The sequence below is a fragment of the Anomaloglossus baeobatrachus genome, chromosome 4, assembly GCF_048569485.1.
Source record: "Anomaloglossus baeobatrachus isolate aAnoBae1 chromosome 4, aAnoBae1.hap1, whole genome shotgun sequence".
In the NCBI taxonomy this organism is placed as follows: Eukaryota; Metazoa; Chordata; class Amphibia; order Anura; family Aromobatidae; genus Anomaloglossus; species Anomaloglossus baeobatrachus.
Window position 1 is genome coordinate 261,416,643 of NC_134356.1, and position 27,927 is coordinate 261,444,569.

Genomic DNA, 27,927 nt, shown 5'->3' on the forward strand with positions numbered 1-27,927 from the left:
GACCATCTCCTCATATGGGTAGTGCTCTCTAAACCTGGGGAATGCTGCAAGACAGTTGAGTTCTAGTTAGTGTATATGACTCGCCCGCCCCAGAGCCTTAGGTGATTCGGTGTCGGGCCGGACTAGTCCGGGGTAGTCAGCGGTGACGGGGGAGTTGTAGTTAATATTTAGTAAAATTCGTGATGTCACCTGTGGTATTTTGTGGCTGTGTAGCTGCTGCTGGACGGGACCTCCGGGGCTGATGTTATGGCAGCCGAGGTGTTTCTTGCTCCCCACAGGTGGAGCGGTACCCTGGGGCGACCGTTGGTGAAGTCAAGGTGGTCTGGTAAGGTAGGGACTGGGTGGACTTCAGCAGCAGGAGCGGGATGGATGGGACTTGTAGTACTCCTGGTTGTACGTTGCAGGGCTGACAGGGCGCTGGAAGAAGTAGGCGACACAAAGGCTGTGGTTCAAGGTGTCTTTACTCACTGTTTGTTGTGCCAGCAGGGTGCTAGTTTCCACCATGATGGGCTCCAGGCGATCCCGAACTCCTCGGATCCCAGTGCCGGTTGTGACCCGGTGAATTCTTCTCTCATGCACCTCTTTGTTACTGGTGGGTCCCCGTAGCCTGTAGCTTTCGAAGGCCCCTGCTTGGCTTTTTGTATAAAAAGTCCCAGTCCATTCGCAGGCAGCGTGAACCTTTCAATGGGCTGTACCTCTGTCCCAATTTCCAGGCTCTGTGTATGCTGCTGTGCCTCGAACATTATGGTGGGATGAGAAACGTACAATCTTCTCTCCCAATAGATTTATTAGGCAAGCCTGAAGCGTCCCCTAATCTAGGGCTCTACACCCTGACTGTGCTCGGTCCTGTGAGTTTTGACACTTCACTCCCCAGCGACTGCACTCCTCTTTTCACCAAAGTCACTAGTGAGCTCCTAACTGACTCCACGTCGACTTCCCACTCTCTGACTGGAACTGACTGGACCTGTCAACTGTCACCTTCCTTCTCCTCAGACCGACTGCCTGACTCAACTCCCCCTAACTGGTCCTAACCAGTTCTCCTCAACTGTTCACTTTTAAACCTAGCTCTGCCCACTTTACCTACTGACTCCCCCCACACTCTCTCTGCCAGGCCCCACCCTTACAGGACAGTGAATGGCACTTAAGGCTCCATAACCAGGTATACTAGTCGATACTTCGAGCTTTAATGGAGTACCTGCCTTAAACCCTGACCCGGGGTGTGTCCTGACAACTGGCGTGTGTTGGGATGTGATGTTGTGTGGAACCGACACTGATCACCTAGAAATTCAGTATGAGCACAGCACCTAAAATCAGGTGCCGTGCCCTGTGGCGACTGAAGCCTCAGGAGCACCACATATACAATCCCAGCAATATCACTGTCACATAGCCTCAGCAAAATTTGTTTTATTACTGCACAATAAAAAATACTCTGTATTACTATTGTTGAGGAGAGCCATTGGATCAAATACTTAATTAACCTCTTGACATAGAGGATTGTGGAAAGTGTGTTCAATGAAATTGATTCTTTATACATAAGCCAGTCTAAAGAGATATACAAGGTGGCCAGAATGAAGTTGTCGCGGGCGGGGAGGAGGGTGTCAGCACACCGCGCTCACCCCTTCTGCTCGGGTCCGGCAGTTGCTCCTGGTGGCTCGAGCCGTGGGCCGGATCCCGGGGTGTCTCGAGCGACACTCCTCGCCCGTGAGTGAAAGGGGGGGTGTTTGATGTGGGGATTGTTATAGTTCGTGACGCCACCCACGGTTGTGGTGATTGCACCACCGCTGCTCAGTGTGGGGGTCCCGGGGATGGTGATGCGGAGCAGCCAGGTGTTGTGTTGCCCCTCCGTGGGTAGGGGTTGGTGATCCCGGGGCCCGGTGATGAGATGTGAAGTGTAGGGCCTGGAGGGCGCAGGGACGCGGGGGCAGCGCTGTGCCTTGCGGCACTATGGTACTCACTCAGCCTGACACACGGACACAGTCTGTACGGTAAACCAACGGCTGGTAGGACGGTCCCACAGACGGCTGCACCTGCACTCCCGGTAGGTGACGGTGACGTTTCTCTTCCTTGCACCTATGTTGTCTGATGGTAGCGGTGGATTCCCTCCGGTTACCCGCTCCCCGACTGCAATCTGGGCCGGAGGAGCTCTACACTTTGCCCGCAGGCGCTGGCCCTGGGGAAACTGGTGCCCTGGCGGTGGCGGTGTCTCCCCGGTAATGGTCGGGCTGTTGCCGTCAATCGGGACTTGGTTGCTGGGGGATCTGCGTCCCCGTCACTGACGGATTTGGCAAATTTGGCGACTCCTAGCCTTGCCGGGGTCCGAGAGGCCCCTGCCCTGGTGCTGACTGTCCTTCGGAACACTGCTCCAGACCACCGGGCACACAGCCAACGGGGTCCTTCCAGGAACTTCCAAACGGTCCCCCTCCAAACAGTCACCGTCGTCGCTGACCTTGCTGTTCTAGCCCTACACACAGCTGGGCTCTCAGGCTTTGCACACTCTCTGCGCTGTCATCACTTCTTGCTTTCCTCCTTTACTCCTTTTCTTTCCTTCACTTTCACTTAGTTGTTTGTTTACTCTAGCCCCTGCCTGGGCTTCACTTGTTGACACAACCCCGCCCTGGGCTAAACTCCCTGGTTACTTCCTGCCTCCAGAGCTGTGAGCTCCTTGGTGGGCGGAGCCAACCGCCTGGCCCACCCCCTGGTGTGCATCATCAACCTCTGGAGGAAGGCAACAAGGATTTCTGGTTAGCAGGTGTGCCTACCTGGAGTGTGGGGTGTGGTGGTGTTGTGACCTGTGTCCCCTGGCTTGCCCAGGGCGACACAAAGTCACAGACCCACCCATCAGCATCACCACAGATCCGCCCCGATGACATCATAGACCTGTCCATCAGCATCACCACAGATCCGCCCAGATAGCGTCATAGACCCCCCCTTCAGCATCACCACAGATCTGTTCCGATGATTTCATAGACCCGCCTACGATGACGCCCACCAATCAGCTCATGGACTAACACATTGTTCAAACCACTGACTAATGGAAACATCCGGGCATGCCCACTGTAAAGCCGATCATGCCCCTTTCCTAGGTTATAAAAGGGCATATTCTTGGAATATATCAGTCTGTTTTGGGCCACCTCTGATCGAGGAAAGATGAACATCCGACTGTGTGTGTCTGATGTCATTTTTCAAGCATGCACTTGATCCTCATTAATTAGGTCAGGTAGAGGCCAACACGTGAACCCTGATTAAGAGTTCACCCTAACACCATACTGTTACTTCATTTAACTCCTGTTACAGAAAAATTCATGTCATAGGGACATACTAGATGTTTTTATTTGTAGGTATCTGGGTGCTATAGCCCTTATCACTACTAAAACAAAAGAGCAGAAACTCCGAATAGTGTTTTATAGAATTTCTATTTAGCCTGTTTTTCAATTACAGGGATTCTAACCTTCCGTTTTAGTGATCAGCACCAGACCACCACTAATTAAGACTCCAGAAATGTAGAGACATTTCTTATAAAAAGATATTATTGTAACCTTGAGATTTTCACGTACTGTACATACTGTGATACTTTTCATATTTTTCTCCCTTGTTAGACTAATGGGTAAATCACATCCAATTTTAATAAACTACAGTAGGAATCATATGATCATATGCTGGTTTGCAGGAGACTAAAAAGCACATGATAACACTATAAGCCTTGTTAGGAATAGAAATCATAGCTGGTGATGTTATCGCTATAGACAAAATGCTAGAAATATGTGGCTGCGGGGGAAATATATACATAAAAGGAAAGCTTGAAAAGACAAAAAAGTAGTGGACAGGTGGACATAGGTACAATACAAACAATGACGGTAAACAGACTCAGTCGGTCATTAACTCATTAACTGTGGATGGATACCATGTTTGGTATAGGTGGTCTCCTTGATTGAAGACTGCCCTTCCCGTGGTTGTTCCTTCCCGGTGAAAGACCTGGCTAGTTTCCTGGCAGCGTTGAGAAACACGTGATGGTGTCTCCGCGGCTTTCTCATTTGCATACTTCCCATGGGGCTTTGCTCTAGAATCACTGCGTTGAGAAACACGTGATGGTGTCTCCGCAGTGGATATGTTGATCTCCCTAAGGTCAACAATGCTTGCTTAAGTAGTCTTTTACTAGGCATTGCCCCCACTAGCCAGATTCCTACTCCACACTGATGAGGGGCAAATACCCCGAAACGGCTGTCTGTGGATGGATACCATGTTTGGTATAGGTGGTCTCCTTGATTGGAGACTGCCCTTCCCGTGGTTGTTCCTTCCCGGTGAAAGACCTGGCTAGTTTCCTGGCAGCGTTGAGAAACACGTGATGGTGTCTCCGCGGCTTTCTCATTTGCATACTTCCCATGGGGCTTTGCTCTAGAATCACTGCGTTGATAAACACGTGATGGTGTCTCCGCAGTGGATATGTTTATCTCCCTAAGGTCAACAATGCTTGCTTAAGTAGTCTTTTACTAGGCATTGCCCCCACTAGCCAGATTCCTACTCCACACTGATGAGGGGCAAATACCCCGAAACGGCTGTCTGTGGATGGATACCATGTTTGGTATAGGTGGTCTCCTTGATTGGAGACTGCCCTTCCCGTGGTTGTTCCTTCCCGGTGAAAGACCTGGCTAGTTTCCTGGCAGCGTTGAGAAACACGTGATGGTGTCTCCGCGGCTTTCTCATTTGGTCATTAACTCAGAGACTGACATGAAAAGACATTACAAGGAGTGATTTTCTAGTGATAAGAATACGATAATGCATCCAGAAACAATCTACTCGTAACTCAGATAACCAAATATGCTGCCATTTCCCTTTAATATTGAAAACAGCCATCAGGTATAACCTATCATACTGGAACAAGTATGAGCAGCAAATCTAAATAATGTAATGCAGCCCTGGTCTAATTTGTATACGTCGTACACAGAAAAATAGTTTAACCGATAAAAAAATCACTGTGTCCATTGTTCACGAATAATAGATATGTTTTTAAGGAACCTACTATGTTACTAATTTGATTATGTCTAAAAAATATTTGCATCCTCATTGTCAGTGTGATGGGTGAGACCTCTGGCACTACCGTACATTGTGTGCGTAATATTTTTATATGTGAATGTCCATGCACCATCCAACTTATGTCATTAAATGACCCCTGATCGGTAAATATATACGGCTTAGAAGTCCGTTAGCCGCAGTTAATGATGTGCATCAAAGAATCTGTAATAGATCATTAAGGGAATGGTTAATCAATGGTTTTACAGCGGTTGTCACAAAAGCTTTGAAAACGCCCATCATTTTGGCACAACTGTTTTTTACGCTAAGATTATGTACCTTTTCGCATTCTCATGATAGTTTTGCCCAGCTCTGACAAAATGAGTGGATATGGGGAAGGATAGGAGCGTGGCAACTGCCGGTCATTAAATTCATGACGATCAACAGCATTCCCTACATCACAAAAATCTAACTCCAGCAGGGACTGGAGTGGGATTTATGGCAAGGCACACATGGAAGTGTATACCATTCGTCCGACACTCCTGATTAATGAATAGGCGTATGCCTCTCTATGAATCAGGAGCATATGACTCCAGCCCATCTCCAGACCAGTGTGAAAACGCCATTCTTGATGTTTCAGGCCCTAATAGTTTACCATTGTTCTCGATAGCACAGCTCCTGTTTCCACAGTGTGCTTCAGAGAATGATGATTTGTGCGTGCAGCACAAAAGATCATTTCACCCAATTATCAAGCCTGTTTAGACTGCAAGATTATCATGAAATGAGCGTTTATAGGAATGCACATTCATGGTAATATTGTGTAGAACGTAGACCCTAAAGGGTGCTTTACACGCTATGCAGAGGCGTAGCTAGGTGTTTGTCTCGGGGGGGGCGAACCTTCTGAATGGGCCCCTAACAGGAAACTATGTTTACCCCTCTGTCACAGTCTGCACCACCCCTCTGTCACAGTCTGCACCACCCTTCTGTCACACCCTGCACCCCTCTGTCACACCCTGCACCCCTCTATCACAGATTGCCCCCTCTGTCTCACGCTAAACTCCTCTGCCACACCCTGCACTCCTCTGTCCCACTCTGCCCCTCTGTCGCACACTGCCCATCTGCCCACTCTGTCCCTCACACTTTGCCCCTCTTTTGTCACACTCTGCCCCTCTCTTGTCACACTCTGCCCTCACATTCTGCCCCTCTCTTGTCACACTCTGCCCCTCTCTTGTCACACTCTGCCCCTCTCTTGTCACACTCTGCCCCTCTCTTGTCACACTCAGCACCCCCTGATGTCCTCCTCTTCACTCATTACCTGCTGTGATGCTGAGATGTGTCCTCATCTGCTACAGCTGCTCATGTATCTTCTGGCTCCTCCCACATGGGGGTCACATGGGCATGATGTCATTGCAGGTCCTGCACAGAAGCTGATTAGAGCTTCCCTGTCTCTGCAGCGCACTCATGTAATAAATCCCCTCTCCCCTCCCCCTTGAAAAGAAAAAATCACCAGATTTGTAAATTGCCATTTAAACCAAGCAACACAAAACGGTGTTTTAATATTTTCCTGGGAGCTAGTAGCACTGAGTGGGCCCCCCTAGGTCATGGGCCCAGGCAACCGCCCCCTCTGCCCCCCCAGTAGCTACGCTACTGATGCTACGACATCGCTAGCTATAGCTAGTGATGTTGTGTGCAATAACACCCGCCCCCGTCGTATGTGCAATATATGGTGATCGCTGCCGAAGCGAATATTATCGCTACGGCGGCGTCACATGCACATACCTAGTCAGCGACGTCGCTGTGACCGCCGAACAATCCCTCCTCAAGGGGGAAGTGCGTTCGGGGTCATAGCAACTTCACTGCAGCGTCACTAAGCAGCCGGCCAATAGAAGCGGAGGGGTGAAGATGAGCAGGCTGAACATCCCGCCCACCTCCTTCCTTCCTCATTGCCGGCGGGACGGAGGTAAGGAGATGTTCATTGCTCCTGCGGTGTCACACATAGCGGTGTGTGATGCCGCAGGAATGAGGAACAACATCACTACTTACCTGACAATGATTTTTTGTAATTAAACAACCTCTCCAAAACAAACGACTTTTGTCTTTTTTGCGATTGTTTTAGGCCGCTCCAGCCTGTCACACACTGCAACGTCGCTAACAACGCCGGATGTGCGTCACAAACACCGTGACCCCGACGATATATCATTAGCGATGTCGTAGCGTCTAAAACCCTCTTAAGGCCACGTGCACCCATTCAGTATTTGGTGAGTTTTTTACCTCAGTATTTGAAAGCCAAAACAAGGAGTGGATGATAAATACAGAGGTGGTGCTCGTGTTTCTATTATACTTGTCCTATGTTCCACTCCTGGTTTTGGCTTACAGATATGAGAGTCTGCTGATAAGTCTTTGGCTTTACCCAGAAAGAAACGAGATAGGATGATGAAACTTTACATTTATTCCACGTACTCTCCATTGATATCAACACACTTTTTAGATTGGTTTCCTAGGTTTTTAAGCTTAGCACAAAGAAGGATTTCAGTTGTACCTCAAACCACACATCTGTAGCAGCCATAGCATTAGAAATGGTATGAAATTTGGTACCCTTGAGGTGTTTCTTCAGGTTTGGAAACAGGTAATAGTTGGAGGGAGCTAGATCTGGTGAATAAGGTGGGTGGTCAACCAGCTGAAAGCCCAGCTCTGCCAGTTTTGCTGTGGTTGATTGTGCATTGTGAGCGGAGGCGTTGTCTTGCAGGAACAAGATTCCTTTGGACAGCTTGCTGCAGCTTTTGGCCTTCAGAGCTGCATTCATTTGGTCCAAAAGTTCAATGTAATACCTTGCATTGATGGTGGAACCCTTTTGAAGGTAGTCCACTAGCAGCACACCTACCCTATCCCAAAACACAGATGCCATCACCTTAATGGCTGATTTTTGCACCCTTAACTTCTTTTGGACAAGGAGAACCACTCTTTTGACTGCTCCTTGTTTTCAGGGTTATACAAATAAATCCAGGTCTCATACATAGTGACCAGTCGATCCAGGAAGTTCTTATCACTCCAGAAACGATGACAAACTCTGGGAAGTTTTCATTTGCATGCTTCTCTGATCTGTTGTCAAATATTTGGGGAATCACTTTGTAGATAGCTTCCTCATGTCCAAATGTTCATGGATAATGACACAAACATGTTCATGGGAAATCCACATAATATCTGCTATTTCTTTAGCTGAAATTTGTCGATTCTCCATTATCAGGTTGTGCACAGCATGGACGGAAACAACAACCACTCTCGGTCGTCTAGGACGTTCCCCATTATTGGTGCTGAAGTGGCCCGTTTTAAATTTGGCAACCCAGTTCTTAACTGTAAAATATGAAGGGCATTGATCCGCCAATGTGTGCAATATATCACCATGAATATCCTTCGTGGACTTTCCTTGCAGATACAAGAATTTTATCACTCCTGTGCTCTCAGTTGCTGTGAATATCGCATTAGACTCCACCATTTTGTTTCCCCACGTGCGAAGAACACAAAATTCTGAAAACATATATTAGATAGACCCATAAGGCTTTCCTGTGATCTAATATTTGTTACCATAGAAACAAAAAAAAGATCACAAAGACTTATTAGCAGCCCCTCGTACTGAGGTAAAAACTCACCAAATACTCAACGTGTGCATGGGGACTATTTGGTGAGTTATATAGCTTAGTATTTGTAAGCCAAAACCAGGAGTGGGTGATAAATACAGAAGTGCTGCTCATGTTTCTATTAGGCCAGATTCACACTTGCGAGTGACTCTCATGAGTCTATCATTGGCATCACCCGGCACAGCCTTGCCACAGAAATCCATGCAGCCGACCTGCTCCTGTCAGTAGAGTGTGCTGCCGTTCCGGTTGATGCCAATGTGAGACTTACACAAGTAACTCGCAATTGTGACTCCGGCCTTATACTTTTCCTCTGATTGTTCCACTCTTGATTTTGGCTATAATACTGACATAAAAAACTCACCAAACACTCAACATGTACATGTGGCCTATTTGTTGAGTTTTTTACATCATTATTTGTAAGCTAAATCCAGTAGTGGGTACAAACTTAAGATGTTTCTATTATACTTTCCCTTTTTATTCTTTCACTCCTGGTTTTGGGTATAAATACTGAGATAAAAAAAACTTACCAAATACTCAACATGTGCACATGGCCTTACACATACTGAGATAAAAAAAATACCTCACCAAATAGGCCACATGCACACGTTGAGTATTTGGTGAGGGTTTTTTTCCCTCAGTATTTGTAAGCCAAAACTAGGTGTGGGTGATAAATACAGAAATGGTGCCCATGTTTCTCTTATACTTTTCCTCTGATTGCTTCACTCCTGGTTTTGGCTATAAATACTGAGGTAAAAAACTCACCAAAAACTCACCATGTGCACGTAGCCTAAAGGCCGCTTTACACGCTGCGATATCGTGATCGATATCGCTAGCGTGGGTACCCGCCCCCATCGGTTCTGCGACACGGGCAAATCGCTGCCTGTGGCATACAACATCGCTAGTCCCTGTCACACTACTAACCTGCCTAGCAACGTCGCTGTGACCGGTGAACCGCCTCCTTTCTAAGGGGGCAGTTAGTTCGGTGTCACAGCGACGTCACTAAGCGGCCGCCCAATAGAAGCGGAGGGGAGGAGATGAGCGGGACGTAACATCCCACCCACCTCCTTCCTTCCTCATTGCGGGCGGCCGCAGGTAAGGTGAGATTCCTCGTTCCTGCGGTGTCACACATAGCGATTTGTGCTGCCGCAGGAGCGACAAACTACATCGTAGCTGCAGCAGCGATAATCGAGAATAAGGGGGCATGTCACCGATGAGCGATTTTGAACGTTTTTGCAACGATTCAAAATCGCTCATAGGTGTCACACGCAACGACATCGCTAATGCGGCCGGATGTGCGTCACAATTTCCGTGACCCCAACGAGATCGCTTGAGCGATGTCGCACTGTGTAAAGCGGCCTTTAGTCCTATGTGCTCTGCGATTATAGACTTCGGTGCATTCATTGCCTCCCTTGACTCACCGTAAGAATATCATTTTGAAAAAAAAGACATGGCCAAAAAGTGTAATCCTTGATATCTCAGCTGTCACTGAAAGTGCGTTATACATTTTAAGGATTTAAACTTGATCAAATGAAGTCTAACACATGTGTTTGTGTAAAATTAGCATATGACGTCTACACCTAATCCATTTTATTACAAATAATATTTTTCTTTAATTATGTACTGACCCAAATTGCTGCTTGATTTAATTACACAATACTAAATAGTGTGATTAGATTACATTATAGGAGTTATAAGCATCATCCGAACCTAGAAATATTCACTGTTCTGAAAAACAGAGATTTGTTGTTTTGCCGCTTATGTATGAAAGTCACAAGATTGGAGAAGTTCTACCATGGATATATCTGCAACTGTGTTCATAGGTCTGTGGTGCAGGTAAGAGGGGAACTCTCCTGGCATATGCTACTGCATGGAATACTATTGAACAAAATTGCCATTGGTTCTCATTGGAAAAGAAAACAATGTTTCCAATGAAGTGTATGTTTTCATGTGGGACCTTTTTGGATTAAAAACCATTGCAGATGATGCTTTTTGATTCAGTTAAAGGTAATCTGTCAGCAGGTTTTTGGTATGTAATCTGATGACAGCATGCTGTGGGGGTTTAAAACAAAAAATCAACTATTCCTCTCTTATTATGCTGTGTTGTTTACTTAAGCTGAAGGATTTATCATTTAGTGGTTATCATTGCTGGACTACATTGTCACATGCAGGGTAGTTCGGCATGCCAACTCCTCTGATGGACAATCATCTACTGAGATCCTGGTGTGAGTGGAACAGCTCTATCAGCTCTGCTACATGACTAAATCTAAAAACTCTGATTGTTTCAAAACGGCTAGAGCCAGTAATCTATGTGATATATTGCTGGAATCAGGGTATCTGTCTCTACACCTCGCTGCTCTCAGATGAGGTAGCAAAAACCTGCTGACAGATTCCCTTTACTAAAGAATAGCATGTATGTCAAAAGAACATTCTATAATTACAGGCATCTAAACATCAAATGCGTGGTGTGAATTAATCCTAACACTTTAGTTAATACAATATAATAAAAATAGATTTTAATGGCAAGAATGAGAGCAGTTGTCCTGAAGGAATATGCAGTTTGTCACTAATTCTCTTCATCAATTGTTATCCAGGTAAAATGGTAAAACGATTTTTTTGTTTCAGCCTATTTTGTTTGTTTTTTTACAAATGACACAATTAAGTTTCTCCTTATTTAACAAGTAGAGTTTAATTCATATTAGTCTTTAATCTTAAACTTCTATTGCATCAGACATCAGGCATTATGGAGTACATTTCTACAGGGTTTTTTTGGTAAAGCTATAGGTATGCATTAAGAAATATCCAAGAATGATTAAACCTTCAAGCGGGTATATGTAGACGGCCAAGTTATGTAGACAGCCATGATTACCCTACACCTATAGTCTAAATAGGATATATTTGGTAACAGCCGTGATTGTGAAATGCTAAACAGACTATAGGCTTCTGGAGATGTGTGCCAACTTCTCAGGCATTAATTACATGTACAAAAACTTGTTATGCAACACCGCAATAATCAATAGCAATGCATACAATAGTCAGTAATACATACTAGTAATATAAATAGCAAAACACAACTTGTCTTTTGTCTTGGCCTGCTGTGATCATGTTCTTTCCAATTAAGACTTTAATTAAATATAATATATACTTACATTAATGACTAAATCAATCCAGTGTTTACTCTAATGTAATTATTATCGCAAGAATGAAATATTTGTTTTACTATCATAATAATACTACTACTGCTAATAATAATAAGGATTTAATAGAAAATGCAGCATAGTGATCTTATAATATTATTATTATTATTATTGTTAGTGATTTAATAGAAAATGCAGCACAGGGATCTTATATTACTAATAATAATATCATCACAATAGTGATTTAATAGAAAATGCAGCATATTGACCTTATATTATTATTATTATTATTATTATTATTATTAATAATAATAACAATAATAATTATAATAGTGATTTAATAGAAAATGCAGCACAGGGATCTTATATTACTAATAATAATATCATCACAATAGTGATTTAATAGAAAATGCAGCATATTGACCTTATATTATTATTATTATTATTATTATTATTAATAATAATAATAATAATTAATTATAATAGTGATTTAATAGAAAATGCAGCATAGTGATCTTATATTATTATTATTATTATTATTATTAGTGATTTAATAGAAAATGCAGCACAGGGATCTTATATTATTATTAATAATAATAATTATAATAATAGTGATTTCATAGAAAATGCAGCATAGTGATTTTATATTATTATTATTATTAGTCATTTTATAGAAAATGCAGCATAGGAATCTTATATTATTATTATTATATATCTTATATATATTATATATCTTATATATATTATATATCATAATAATAATAGTGATTTAATAGAAAATGCAGCATAGTGATCTTATATTAATAATAATAGTGATTTAATAGAAAATGTAGCATAGTGATCTTATATATTATTATTATTAGTATTAGTATTAATAATAATAATAATAATAATAATAATATATGGATTTAATAGAAAATCCAGCATAGTGATCTTATACAGTATTATTAATAAAATAATAATAACTATAAAATGAGAGTATAATCACGTTTGCCAAGTTAATTTATATTGATTTTCCTCACTTAGGAAAGTTATGGAAATGTGAGAAAGATGTTGGAGCCAGTTCACATTTGTTTCCAAAACATGGACGAGAAAGACATTTTCATTACAGACTACACAAATGAAGATAATAATGTTGAAGTTTTTGACGTCAGCCTATCTCCTCCTGATGAAAAGACTGATGAATTAACTGTAAATAGTGAAAATGACGGACCCAATTTAAAAAATGACCAGCTCATATTGGATAATCCCAGGACTGCATTAGAGAAATTGCACAGAAAAGCAAATATTCCTCCACTTATCCTAATGGAGACTGATGGGAACTACAGTACACCCTTTCAGTTTGATAGACAAGCGCCTGGCAGGATCTCTACGTCCCCAACATTGAGGAGGCTGAGGAAGAACACCATAGGAAATTACATGTCATTACAGGATGTTTTTGATGTCTCCAAGTATCCAATTCACCAAGAGGAATGTGTCACGGTAAGTAATTCTGAATACCCCTATGAATATACACAGCATCTCTATCATTTTACCTTTATTGTGATGACATCATCTTCTCAGGACGTTTCTTGTGTGGCTCAGAACGTGGAGGACAGTGGGAATACATATGATGTCTTAGTGGACCCTACTCTCCATACTAATTATACTGATGATGAAAAGGCTCCTGATCACAGCTACAATGGAACAGCTGAAGCGGAAACAATAGAAGAAACAGAAATACCGGTCAACTGTGCCAAGGTAGGACATTATTGTTTATTATTTAAAGAATCATCAGGTTTTTTTCTACTTGTTCCTCTCTCTGAGATAGACACTTCATCTATATAGCTTCCCATGGACAGGGGGTTGCAGTTGGGCCCTGAGCTTCTTTGCCCTTGTGCCGCCCTGGACTAGCCAGGTAGCCACAGACAAAACACACACACACACCCACCCCCCAGACAGTTACATTAGTCAGACAAAAACCCTTGTTGCCTCCCTCCAGGGTCTGATGTCCACACCAGGTGGGGCGGAGCCAGGCGGTTGGCCCCGCTCACCGAGGAGTTCACAGGCCTCGAGGCGGGAAAGCAGGCAGTTGGAGTTGAGTCTAGGAGGTGAAAGTGAGAGGTCACGTACTGCGAGTGTCTGGGTAGGAGCCCAGGCACTGACAGCAAGGCTGGCAGACGGTGGTGGCCGTCTGCAGGAGTTGGTGGAACTCTGCAAAGCCGTAAGGACCAGGGCTGGGCGGTGGCCTACTGGTACCGAACCGGGGAGTGGAGTGAAGCTAAGCACACACATGCAGGGCCATCAGACCCCGACCAGGCTTGGAGCCACCGTCAATAGTCAAATCCGAGTGTGACAGGATCCCCAGGGGTTTCCTAACAACCAAGTCCCGATTGAAGGCAACCGTCCGCACCGTGAGGATATACCGCCACCGCCACAGGCTAGAGATCCAAGGGCCAGGGCCTGCAGGCAAAATGGGCTCCTCCGGCACCTATACGCCAGGGAGCGGACTACCATTGGGAAGCCAGTGGGGTCAACACAGTACACAAAGGTGCAGGGAAAGACAGCTGCCATCACCTCTTCGGGGAGAGACACTGCAGCCGGCTGCGGGACCAGTCCATACAGCCGTTTGGTTTACCGGAGACTTTGTGCATTTGTCGCTGAGTGAGTACACCAGTGCCATCTGGCACCGCGCCGCGCTGTCCCTGCAACCCTGCACCTCACCAACCCTGCCTCCCCGTCACACCACCGGGCCCCGGGACCACCAACCCCTACCCACGGAGGGGGAAAACAACATCCCAGCTGCTCCCTACCATCGCTCCCGGGATCCCCGTCACCAGCAGCGGTGGTGTCCATCTTCAGCACAACCCGTGGGTGGCGTCACGGACTAAATCCCCAAACAAACCACCCCCTTTTCACTCACGGGCGAGGAGCGCCGCTTGAGTCCCCGGATCCGGCCCACCACTCGAGACACCGAGTAGCAGCCGCAGCGCCGGACCCGAGCGTTAGCAAGCGCAGCGCCCCGCCGCCCGCGACACCCTTATTCACATTGCGGTCACAACGTAGGGTTTTAATACTGGAGTAGGACTGTCTGGACAGGGCACACCTTGTCACGGTGGTATGCCTTTTACGCTTTTTGATCTGTTTTAACCAAGTATATTATGTTATTTAGATATACTACTACTATTTACTTACTATAGATTCAATTCCCATTTTGTGTTTTTCTCTTGGGTTTTGTCTGTAAAATGACCACAATGTGAACATGCCCTTACTATTACACATATGCAAACTTCTGTCTGTTTCTCTTTTTTTCCCACATCTGAGAGCAGCATTGCGTAGAGGCAGAGAGCCTGTTTACAGCAATGTGCTATTTACTGGGCTGCTTGCTGCAGTTTTGATATAATCTCTGTTTTCTCTGCTGCAGATCTAGCAGTTCTCTGACTATTGAGCTCAGTATAACACCACTGATTGTCAGCTTTCTGTGTGTACTGTGCATAGGCAGAAAGTTGCCAATCAGTTGTGGAGGCAGGGTTAAGAAGAGCTCATAAATAAGGACATGGCAGCAGATTTATTAGTCCTCCAATGATAATCTATATATGTATAATTGCCTTATTCTGTCTGTCTGTCTGTCTTGCTCCAAAATTGTGTCCTTACGGTGACACAAAGCTGATTGGCCGCTGGGCTCGCCATGGCCCCGCCCCCCGCACGGATTGGCCGCTCGCCTCGCCTCCGCCCCCCACGGATTGGTCGCTCGCCTCGGCCTGGCCCCGCCCTCCGCATGGATTGGCCGCTCACCCCGGCCCTCCGCACGCATCGCCAGACATAACCTTGCGCTGCTGGGATCGTGACGGAGCCGGTGTACGCTGGTAAACATTATACAAATCGGGTAACTAAGGTCCCTTAATTACCCGATGTGTATCACAGTTACCAGTGTACACCGGCTCCGTCACGATCCCAGCAGCGCCAGACATAACCTTGCGATGCTGGGATCTTGACGGAGCCGGTGCACGCTGGTAACCATTATACACATCGGGTAACTAAGGTCCCTTAGTTACCCGATGTGTATCATAGTTACCAGTGTACACCGGCTCCGTCAGGATCCCAGCAGCGCCAGACATAACCTTGCGATGCTGGGATCTTGACGGAGCCGGTGAACGCTGGTAACCATTATACACATCGGGTAACTAAGGTCCCTTAGTTACCCGATGTGTATTATAATTACCAGCGTACACCGGTTCCCGGTACACATGTGCAGGGAGCCGGCATTATACTCCTCTCCCCCAGGACTACTCCTCCTATTATAGTCCTCCTATTATACTCCTCTCTGAGTATAATAGGAGAACTATTATAGCATGGGGGATGGAGCATGATGGGGTGCGCAGCATGGGGGATGTAGCATGATGGGGGTGCGCAGCATGGGGGACGTAGCACGATGGGGAGTGCGCAGCATGGAGGATGGAGCACAATGGGGAGTGCGCAGCATGGGGGATGGAGCACGATAGGGAGCGCGCAGCATGGGGGATGGAGCACGATGGGGGGTGCGCAGCATGGGGGATGGAGCACGATGGGGAGTGCGCAGCATGGGGGATGGAGCACGATGGGGGGTGCGCAGCATCGGGGATGGAGCTTGATGGGGAATGCGCAGCATAGGGGATGGAGCACAATGGGGGGTGAGCAGCATGGGGGATGGGGCACGATGGGGGGTGCGCAGCATGGGGGATGGAGCACGATGGGAGGTGCACACCTCCCCCCAACACACACACACACAACACACCACACACACACTGGGAACCACAAACACCGCCATACACAGACACCCACACACACAGACAATGCCGCACACACACAACACCCAACACACAAACACCGCGGCATTCATAAATATACGCACATACCGCACAACACACACATTGCACAAAACATAGCTCCCCCCAAAACACACCACACCCACACAAACCGCGCAACACACACACAACGCTACAGACACACAGCGCTCCACAAACAACGCAACACACGCAACACACATACAACACCGCTCTCACCCCCCGCCACACCCAGACAACACCCAGAACATGTACAGCGCCCTACACAAACACTTGGTAACTACACACAACAACATCTATATATATATATATATATATATAACAAAAATCATACATGAACTACACAATACGTAAATTCTAGAATACCCGATGCGTAGAATCAGGCCACCTTCTAGTCTATATATATAATTGCCTTATTCTGTCTGTCTGTATGTCTGTCTTGCTCCAAAATTGTGTCACCGTGACAGTGTCACCGTGACAGTGTCGTTGGAGTGACAACTGTCGGATTGGCCGCTGGGCTCGACCTGGCCCCGCCCCCCCACAGATTGGCCGCTCGCCTGGCCTCGTCCCCCGCATGGATTAGCCGCTCGCCCCGGCCCTCCGCACGCATCGCCCGCTCCAGCGTACACCGGCTCCCGGTACACATGTGCAGGGAGCCGGCATACGCTGACGCCTCGCCTGCTCGCCCCCGCCACACGTTGGCACACTCGGCCCCGCCCCTGGCGGACATAACCTTGCGATGCTGGGATCATGACGGAGCCGGTGTACGCTGGTAACCATGATACACATCGCGTAACTATAGGAAGCGCTTCCCTTAGTTAACCGATGTGTATCATGGTTACCAGCGTACACCGGCTCCCGGTACACATGTGCAGGGAGCCGGCATAAGCTGACGCCTAGCCCGCTCAGCCCCGCCCCCGGCACACGTTGCCACGCTCGGACCCGCCCCCGGCGGCCCCAGCATGGGGGATGGAGCACGATGGGGGGTGTGCAGCATGGGAGATGGAGCACGATGGGGGGTGCGCAGCATGGGAGATGGAGCATGATGGGGGGTGCGCAGCATGGGGGATTGAGCACGATGGGGGGTACGCAGCATGGGAGATGTAGCACGATGGGGGGTGCGCAGCATGGGAGATGGAGCACGATGGGGGGTGTGCAGCATGGGGGATGGAGCATGATGGGGATGCGCAGCATGGGGGAAGGAGCACGATGGGGGGTGCGCAGCATGGGGGATGGAGCACGATGGGGGTGCACACCTCCCCCCAAAACACACACACACCGCCACACCACACCACACACACACTGGGAACCACAAACACCGCCCTATACAGACACCCACACACACACAGACAACGCTGCACACACACAACACCCAACACCGCGGTATACATAAATATACGCACATACCGCGCAACACACACTGCACAAAACATACCTCCCCCAAAATACACACACGCACCCCACAGCCACACAAACCGCGCAACACACAGCACCACACACACAGAAGGCTGCAGACACACAGCGCTCCACAAACAACGCAACACACACAACGCAACACACATACAACACCGCTCTCACAAACCCTACACCCAGACAACACCCAGAACATTTACAGCGCCCTACACAAACACTGGCAGCTACACACAACAACATCTATATACAGTGCCTACAAGTAGTCTTCAACCCCCTGCAGATTTAGCAGGTTTGATAAGATGCAAATAAGTTAGAGCCTGCAAACTTCAAACAAGAGCAGGATTTATTAACAGATGCATAAATCTTACAAACCAACAAGTTATGTTGCTCAGTTAAATTTTAATACATTTTCAACATAAAAGTGTGGGTCAATTATTATTCAACCCCTAGGTTTAATATTTTGTGGAATAACCCTTGTTTGCAATTACAGCTAATAATCGTCTTTTATAAGACCTGATCAGACCGGCACAGGTCTCTGGAGTTATCTTGGCCCACTCCTCCATGCAGATCTTCTCCAAGTTATCTAGGTTCTTTGGGTGTCTCATGTGGACTTTAATCTTGAGCTCCTTCCACAAGTTTTCAATTGGGTTAAGGTCAGGAGACTGACTAGGCCACTGCAACACCTTGATTTTGTCCCTCTTGAACCAGGCCTTGGTTTTCTTGGCTGTGTGCTTTGGGTCGTTGTCTTGTTGGAAGATGAAATGATGAACCATCTTAAGATCCTTGATGGAGGAGCGGAGGTTCTTGGCCAAAATCTCCAGGTAGGCTGTGCTATCCATCTTCCCATGGATGCGGACCAGATGGCCAGGCCCCTTGGCTGAGAAAGAGCCCCACAGCATGATGCTGCCACCACCATGCTTGACTGTAGGGATGGTATTCTTGGGGTCGTATGCAGTGCCATCCAGTCTCCAAACGTCACGTGTGTGGTTGGCACCAAAGATCTCAATCTTGGTCTCATCAGACCAGAGAACCTTGAACCAGTCTGTCTCAGAGTCCTCCAAGTGATCATGAGCAAACTGTAGATGAGCCTTGACATAACGCTTTGAAAGTAAAGGTACCTTACGGGCTCGTCTGGAACGGAGACCATTGCGGTGGAGTACGTTACTTAAGGTATTGACTGAAACCAATGTCCCCACTGCCATGAGATCTTCCCGGAGCTCCTTCCTTGTTGTCCTTGGGTTAGCCTTGACTCTTCGGACAAGCCTGGCCTCGGCACGGGTGGAAACTTTCAAAGGCTGTCCAGGCCATGGAAGGCTAACAGTAGTTCCATAAGCCTTCCACTTCCGGATGATGCTCCCAACAGTGGAGACAGGTAGGCCCAACTCCTTGGAAAGGGTTTTGTACCCCTTGCCAGCCTTGTGACCCTCCACGATCTTCTCTCTGATGAATGCTTGGAATGCTCATTTGTCTTTCCCATGTTGACCAAGTATGAGTGCTGTTCACAAGTTTGGGGAGGGTCTTAATTAGTCAGAAAAGTCTGGAAAAAGAAATAATTAATCCAAACATGTGAAGCTCATTGTTCTTTGTGCCTGAAATACTTCTTAATACTTTAGGGGAACCAAACAGAATTCTGGTGGATTGAGGGGTTGAATAATAAATGACCCTCTGAATAAACTTTTCACAACTTAAAAAAAATAAAAAAAATAACATTCTTTTTTGCTGCAGTGCATTTCACACTTCCAGGCTGATCTACAGTCCAAATGTCACAATGCCAAGTTAATTCCGAATGTGTAAACCTGCTAAATCTGCAGGGGGTTGAATACTACTTGTAGGCACTATATATATATATATATATATATATATATATGTATATATATATATATATATATATATATATATATATAATGTATATATATAACAAAAATCATACATTAACTACACAATACGTAAATTCTAGAATACCCGATGTGTTAGAATCGGGCCACCTTCTAGTCTCTTATAAATTACACATCGCTGGAATCAGGGTCTCTGTTTCTACATTATGCTGCTCTTGCATTACATGGCAAAAACCTGGTGACAGATTTTATCTAAACTATGTTCATCAGAAAACAGCTTTCACCCTTAGTCCATTCATTTCCAGAAAGTATATAAAAATATCAATACTTTATAAAATACAGCAGTATGGTATTAATTAGCCTTTGTTCACATATATCTATTATAGGTACATACACATACCGGTTTTTGGTTAAAATATATTTGTGGACAGATCCACATATACAATAAAACAAATAATCACAGTGGAAACAAATGCAAGTTCATTCTGATATTCTGATATAATAGGAGAGTGAAAGTAAAAACAGATACAACAGAGCAGATTGTTATTAGCTTTATGTTTTTTACATCCTTATTGCTACTTTCTTCTTTGTAAAAAAAAAAAAATAGTGCAAATACACTTGTTTTTAAGTAGAAGTTAATGTAGTTGATAAGATTTTGGCTATACCGCCATCATAGGCTCCATTCTTAAGGCCCCGTCACACACAGAGATAAATCTTTGGCAGATCTGTGGTTGCAGTGAAGTCATGGACATATTGTTCCATTTGTACACAGCCACAAACCTGACACTGATTGTCCACAATTTCACTGCAACCACAGATCTGCCGCAGATTTATCTCTGTGTGTGACAGGGCCTTTAGTCTCCATCAGCATTCCCAAAAGATTTTTTGGGAAGGCTAGTGCTACATGTGTAGCACCCCTGAAGCCATCAGGAGCTACAGGGAACTGCATCCTATCCAGGATGCAGGGCCTACCCCCAGGGACTCAGAAGACCAGTGTTGGTAACAGCAACACATTCAATTTAATCCCTGTTTTTCCCCATTCCCAAAGACTGGTGACAGGCTAGGGTTGGACCCAATGGGTGGCCACCTAGAGGTGGAACCGATCCAGTCCACTAGATGACAACCAGGGGGAGGAGTCAGACAGTCAGTGAGTGAAAGTGAGAGGAGACGGACGCAACCGTACTGACAGGAGAGTGTAACGGTGACCTGAGGGCCCAGGCGTGTGGTTGCCGGTAGAGTACGGTGGAATACTCTCGGAACCATAGCACCAACGGGGTACAGAGCCCTAGGTCAGGCAAACGCTCCAGGCAGGCCTGAAAAAATCTGCACAGTGAGAGGACCATCCAGGACCTCACTGACTGTAAAGTTCGGGACACAGTAGCAATGGGAGAACCGGGGAACAGGACCAGAGGAACCGACCCCACAGAGTTCAAGCTATCTGTCATACGGCCTAAGACTGAGAGACAACTAGGAGGAGACCCCCAGACGCTCCAAGCCACGGGGACCCACCAACCAGAGATAGGTTCAGGGGAAGACAGCCACCAGGTCATCACACAGCACTGGAACTAAGGGGACCAGTGGTGAGGACCAGCCTTCATCGGGTTGCCAGCCATAACAATGCTGTGAGTAAAAGGAACTAGTTACACTGCAATCCCTTGTATGGCCTACATTCTTTCCGCGCCCAATAAAATCATCTATCCCCTGGGGCCTGGCACTACTTGCAGAGGGCCCAACATCCAGGCTGGCACTAACACCAGCCCCAGTAGTAAGAACTGTGCAGCGGTGGCTCCACTAAAATAGCTGAAACCTGTAAGTGGAGACACAACAAAAACTTTTATTACAATTCCCTTGTACAAACCCCTTTTAAGCAACCCCCAGGGTCACGGAACTGGGCAACGGCCACCCAGTTAACTTTCCCTGTAATATACAACCCGGGACAGAGTACCCCAAAGCCCTGGGGTGCGTCAGCTTTCTGGCGTCACAAACAGGATTGGACTAGACTCATTAACACCGGGTGATGTGCGCCTTATGGACTGTGTTTATTACTTGTGAAACCGCCGCCATTTTGGTGTAAAAATTTAATGCGCCACAACAGTGGTAAAAAGGGCGCAAAACAAGGCCCTGCCCCCTGGGAGTAACAAGGATGTAGAAACGAAACTGGAAGCAGGGAATCCGGAGGCCCTGTTAGAGAATGCCTACAGGACTGCTACGAGCAAGATCATGTATGCCCCAGGGGATCGTGGAAGCGAACCAGGTTGTCCTGCAGTGTGGACCGCGGAGAGGCTGGAAGAAGAGGTCCAGCAGCTGTGCCCTTTCATGCGGGCACAGTACCTCCGACAGATAGAGGAGTGGAGTGCCGGTATGATGGAGGTGGTGGCGACCAAAAGGGCCCATGAGAACCGGGCGCCGCTTGCCCTGGTCGCAGCAACCTTTACGCTGGAATCCACTCTCTGCCAGGCCGCGCTGACATCTGACCCGGCCATACCAGACCAGGCCGCATGACCTTCTCTGGAAGAGAAGGACCAAGCTGCACCGCCTCCTGACCCAGCGACAACAGACCAGGCCGCACCTCCATTAGGAGCCACGGAGGAGGCCACTGCCACCGCTGACAACGACTACCCCAGGTACTGTTTCCAGCTGCTGTTGGGGATCCGGCAGCAAGCTACCCTGAACCGGGTAATGGGGGAGCAGCGATCGTCTCCTGGGAGCGGGCCCGTGTCGAGGAGGACACCCGTGGGGCATGCCAGGCGATGGTTACACAGTTGGTGCAGGAGCGGGAGCAGCGAGAGGCTCAGCGGGCGCAGCTGGAGGCTAGGGACCTCCAGGAGAAACAACACCTGCGGCATGCCAGCTACTGGGCACAGGGACTGTTGTACCAGGGAGTGGTAGAGCAGTTCAGTCTGAAACAGTGATGGGGTTTAATTGCCGAGCCCGGCCTAAAGGAAGGAGTTTTCATCTCCCGCCGGGATGTGAGACCCCATCTCCTTAAAGGACACCCAGGTCATGATCTCCACTCGGGTGATATGGTCACCTACACCCGTCACTATGGGGAGCGGGGCTGGTACACCCTGAACATGGTGATTTGTCCAGCAGGGGCCGCTGCAGAAATACCAGTCCCTGCTCCTTCTACAGCACTAGTTCCCCAGCTGCCACCAGGAGGCAGTAGAGGTGCACAAGAGCAGTGTACCCAGACCGTGAGTGCTGATCCCAGGAGGCAAGTCGACCCAGATGTCCCCTTCCCAGTGCCCTGGTAGATGTAACCTGCTGTGCTACCAGATGTTTGTTTTCTTGTTCCAGTTCAAATGTTGATTAACCTGATGTTGCACAATTTGTGATAAATATGGACCAAAACTGCAGGACTGGTTGCAGTAAAAACTTTCGCCTGTAAATAGTTGCACCAGTTGTGCCTACTACCAGAGTACAACCTTACAAAAAGGACTCTCATTAACACCACGTGTAAGGAGAGGATAAGGTCGCAGGAAGGGTCTGTGGCAGAGGTGGCCGAAACCCGGATGCCATGGAAACCGGTGACAGACCTCCTAGCTGTTTTGGGACCAGGACCTTTGGGTGGTGGGTAATGGGAAGGGTGCTCCAGGTTTATTAACATTTAAGAAGTTCCTCCCCTGCGAGGGAAGAAAGTTGATGTTTGAAAAGTATGCATTAAAATGTTAACTTGTTCACTGTTGCAGCCCGAGGATGTGCTGGAATTCACCAAGGGGGAATGTAGCGCCCCTGAAGCCATCAGGAGCTACAGGGAACTGCATCCTAGCCAGGATGCAGGGCCTACCCCCAGGGACCCTGAAGACCAGTGCCGGTAATAGCAACACATTCAATTTAATCCCTGTTTTTCCCCATTCCCAAAGACTGGTGACAGGCTAGGGTTGGACCCAATGGATGGCCACCTAGGGGTGGAACCGATCCAGTCCACTAGATGACAACCAGGGGGGAGGGGTCAGACAGGTAGTAAGTGGAAGTGAGAGGAGACGGACGCAACCGTACTGACAGGAGAGTGTAACGGTGACCTGAGGTTTCAGGCGTGTGGTTGCCGGTGGAGTACTTCCGGAACCATAGCACCAACGGGGTGCAGACCCTAGGTCAGGCAAACGCTCCAGGCAGACCTGATAAAATCTGCACAGTGAGGGGACCATCCAGGACCTCACTTACCGTAAAGTTCGGGGCACAGTAGCAACGGGAGAATCGGGGAACAGGACCAGAGGAACTGAACCCACAGAGTTCAAGCTACCTGTCATACGGACTAAGACTGAGAGACAACCAGGAGGCAACCCCAGATGCTCCAAGCCACGGGGAACCACCAACCAGAGACAGGTGCAGGGTAAGACAGCCTCGAGGTCACCACACTGGCACTGGAACTAAGGGGACCAGTGGTGAGGACCAGCCTTCATCGGGTTGCCAGCCATAACAACGCTGTGAGTAAAGAAACGATTTACACTGCAATCCCTTGTGTCGCTTACATTCTTTCCACGCCCAACAACATCATCTATCCCCTGGAGCCTGGCCCTACTTGAGGAGGGCCCAACATCCAGGCTGCCACTAACACCAGCCCCAGTAGTGAGAACTGTGCAGCGGTGGCTCCACTAAAATAGCCGCAATCTGCACGTGGCGTCACGACAAAAACTTTTATTACAATTCCCCTGTAAATAACTCCCTTTTTAAAACGACCCCCTGGGTCACGTAACCGGGCAATGGCCACCCAGTGAACTTTCCCAATGTAACCAGGCCCGGGACCGAGTACCCCATAGCCTGGGGCGAGTCACATGCAGTTGTGTGGAATGGAAGAGCAGCCGCTACTCCCCATAAAATGCAAAATGGAGCATTGCACCAAAGTTTTGCAAATAGTTGGGTTGACACTTTCTCAAAGAGACAGTGCTAATACCAGTTATACCAGGCCAGCTGACAGGTGAACAGAGTTTTTAGAGAGCCCTGTAATTCAGAGATTAGAGCAAGAGACCATGATATAAACTGCAGTGTTCCTTTTGTGCCCATATTAAACATTTTAAAGGCTGTTCCTGTTTGTGGCCAGATTTTGTGTACCTCTAGATACTTTTTGTAACTGTCCCTCATTGCTGACTACTCAAACTCTGCACACTGTTCTCTCATAAAAACTAGAAAAAAACGCAATGGAACATGAGATACTTAAGCAAAGCCAAAGTCAAGCTAGCAAAGCCAATGCCATCTGCTAGCCTCTTTAGTATTTGTCCTGTGATGAAGCTGTCCATGATTATGATTTTTATTATAAACTAAAAATTATGATATAAGTGTGACCAGAGCTTAATATCTTCAGTCATAACAGTATTTTTATCATATTTTTCAGTTTTTATCTGTAAGGGATCATAGCTGATTCTTTTTGTGAAGTAAAACATTTGCCTGCCTGCTTTTAAGCAGTGTTTTACTTCACAGACAGAATGTAATGTGTGTATACTGTGTTGTACTTCCTCTCCTGCCTCGGAGCTGTGGTATGATCAGACCATGTCCCTGTACGGTCAGACACGACCATTACACAGTATATATCAGGGTTCTATATAAGATTATCGCAGCACAGAAACATTTTTTTTAAACATATCCAAATTGTAGGACTTCCAACATCTATGGATTAAAATGATCTTTGTTTGTGGGACATCCCCTTTAACCCCTTTACGACCGCCGATACGCCTTTTAACGGCGGTAAATAAGGGTACTTTTTCCGATCCGCCGCTTTTTAACGGCGGTCGGAAAAAAGGGTCTAGCGCCCCCCAGAGTCAGAAAATTTCCGGGGTCTCAGCTGCCGGGGGTAGCTGAGACCCTGGAGATCATGATTCGGGCCGGTTTTTCCGGTCCCCAGTCACATGATGACCGGTATACACCGTATACCGATCATCAAGTTATAGTAAATGACCGCGCCGGTAAAAAATGATTTATCTCCCATCTGGCATGATCAAACATGCCAGATGGGAGATAAATCTTTTTCCCGGTTCCCTCCGGTCCCCCGGTGTCCCCAAAGTGCCCCCCCAACCCCCAACCCCCTCCCGAAAATCCAAGATGGCCGCGCGCACCGGCGAGCACAGCAGCGCGCCGGCCGCATTTACAGTGTTCCTATGGTTTCTGTCGTATGTGCCATAACACATACGACAGAAACCTGCTCCCTAGGCCCTGCCGGGTCCCCCCCTACCCCCCCCCTGGTGTTCCCCGGTGTCCCCCGGTGTCATACATACCTGTCGCAGCTCTGATCCCCCGTGGCCCCCTCCTCCGGCTCCTTCACAGCAGTTGCCGGTCACATGTGCCGAGCGCGGCTGACAGCTTCCTGTGTTCAGAGAGCTGTGCTGGCTGCTCGCACTCTGCAGCTGTGACCCGGGGAGAGTGGGTGCAGATTCTTTGCACCCACTCTCCTCAAATGGAGGGTCTGCCCTCCTAGAAAATGGGGGATACGTTCCCTGAACGTGCCCCCCATATTCTAGAAGGTCCAGAGGCGACGTGGGACATCCAAATGGATTATTGTGGATTTTTTTTTTTTCTTTTCAATAAATTGGTCAATCAGGGAATGTTTGGGGGAGTGTTTTTTCAAATAAATTTTTTTTTGTTGTCAATTTTTTTTTATTACTGTCAATTAGTTATGTCGGGTATCTGATAGACGCCGTGACATAACTAATTGCTGGGCTTGATGCCAGGTGACATTACACACCTGGTATCAACCCCATTCATTACCCCGTTAGCCAACGCACCAGGGCGCGGGATGAGCTGGGGCGAAGCGCCAGAATTGGCGCATCTAATGGATGCGCCACTTCTGGGGCGGCTGCGGCCTGCTATTTTTAGGCTGGGAAGAGTCCAATAACCGTGGCTCTTCCCATCCTGAAAATACCAGACCCCAGCTGTCAGCTTCACCTTGGCTGGTGATCTAATTTGGGGGGACCCCACGTTTGTTTTTTTTTTTTTAATTATTTATAAATAATTAAAAAAAAAAAACAGCTTGGGGAGCCCTCCAAATTGATCACCAGACAAGATGAAGCTGTCAGCTGTGGTTTGCAGGCTACAGCTGTCTGCTTTACCCTAGCTGGCTATCAAAAATAGGGGGGACCCCACGTCATTTATTTTAATTCTTTTTTTTTTTTTTTGGGCTAAATACAAGGCTAGGCATCCTTTAGTGTCACATGAAAGGCACTAAAGGGCGCCAGCTTAGAATATGCAGGGGGGTGGGACGTTATATATGTTTGACATCTATCCATTCATCCATTGTAGCATTTTACGCTGTGTGCCCACAATCAGGGTTTGCAACGTTTTGGACGCAGAGTGTTTTCCCTGCGTCCATAACGCTGCGTTGTGCAGTAGAAGCACAGTGGCAGGATTTTTAGAAATCCCGTGCCCACTGTGTTTCTTTTCTCCGCAGCATAAATCGACCTGTGGCGCAGCTTCCCGAGCCTCAGCATGTCAATTTATGCTGCGGAGATGAGTGCTTTCTGCAGGTAGAATAGAACTAAAGTCCACAGCAGCCTGAACCCAAATCGTGGCCATGGGCAGCTGCGTTCTCCCGTGGACAACACTCACATTTCTGCAGGAAGGCTGACACTGTGTACTAGACGCCGTGTCGCTGGATCATGGCCACATAGCCTAAAGGCCGCTTTACACACTGCGATATCGGTCCCGATATCGCTAGCGTGGGTACCCGCCCCCATCTGTTGTGCGACATGGGCAAATCGCTGCCCGTGCCGCACAACATCGCGCAGATGCGTCACACATACTTACCTGCCCGGCGACATCGCTGTGACCGGCGAACCGCCTCCTTGCTAAGGGGGCGGTCCGTGTGGCGTCACAGTGACGTCACTAAGCGGCCGCCCAATAGAAGCGGAGGGGCGGAGATGAGTGGCCGGAACATCCCGCCCACCTCCTTCCTTCCTCATAGCGGCCGGGAGGCAGGTAAGGAGAGGTTCCTCGTTCCTGCGGCGTCACACATAGCGATGTGTGCTGCCGCAGGAGTGACGAACTACATCGTTACTGATGCTGTAACGATAATCGAGAATGGACCCCCATGTCACCGATGAGCGATTTTGCACGTTTTTGCAACGATGCAAAATCGCTCATCGGTGTCACACACAGCAACATCGCTAATGCG

At 47.5% G+C, this 27,927-nt stretch overlaps 1 protein-coding gene across 2 annotated transcripts in view; it reads left to right on the forward strand.

The window, feature by feature from the left end:
* Window positions 1–27,927, forward strand: part of PLEKHG7 (pleckstrin homology and RhoGEF domain containing G7) — a 149,227-nt gene that overhangs the window by 17,115 nt on the left and 104,185 nt on the right. For both annotated transcript variants that reach the window (XM_075342440.1, XM_075342439.1), the window contains exons 2-3: window positions 12,803–13,258; window positions 13,340–13,516. In XM_075342440.1, the coding sequence (XP_075198555.1) occupies window positions 12,827–13,258; window positions 13,340–13,516 (609 nt within the window). In that variant the 5' untranslated portion in view covers window positions 12,803–12,826. The remainder of the gene's footprint in view (window positions 1–12,802; window positions 13,259–13,339; window positions 13,517–27,927) is intronic.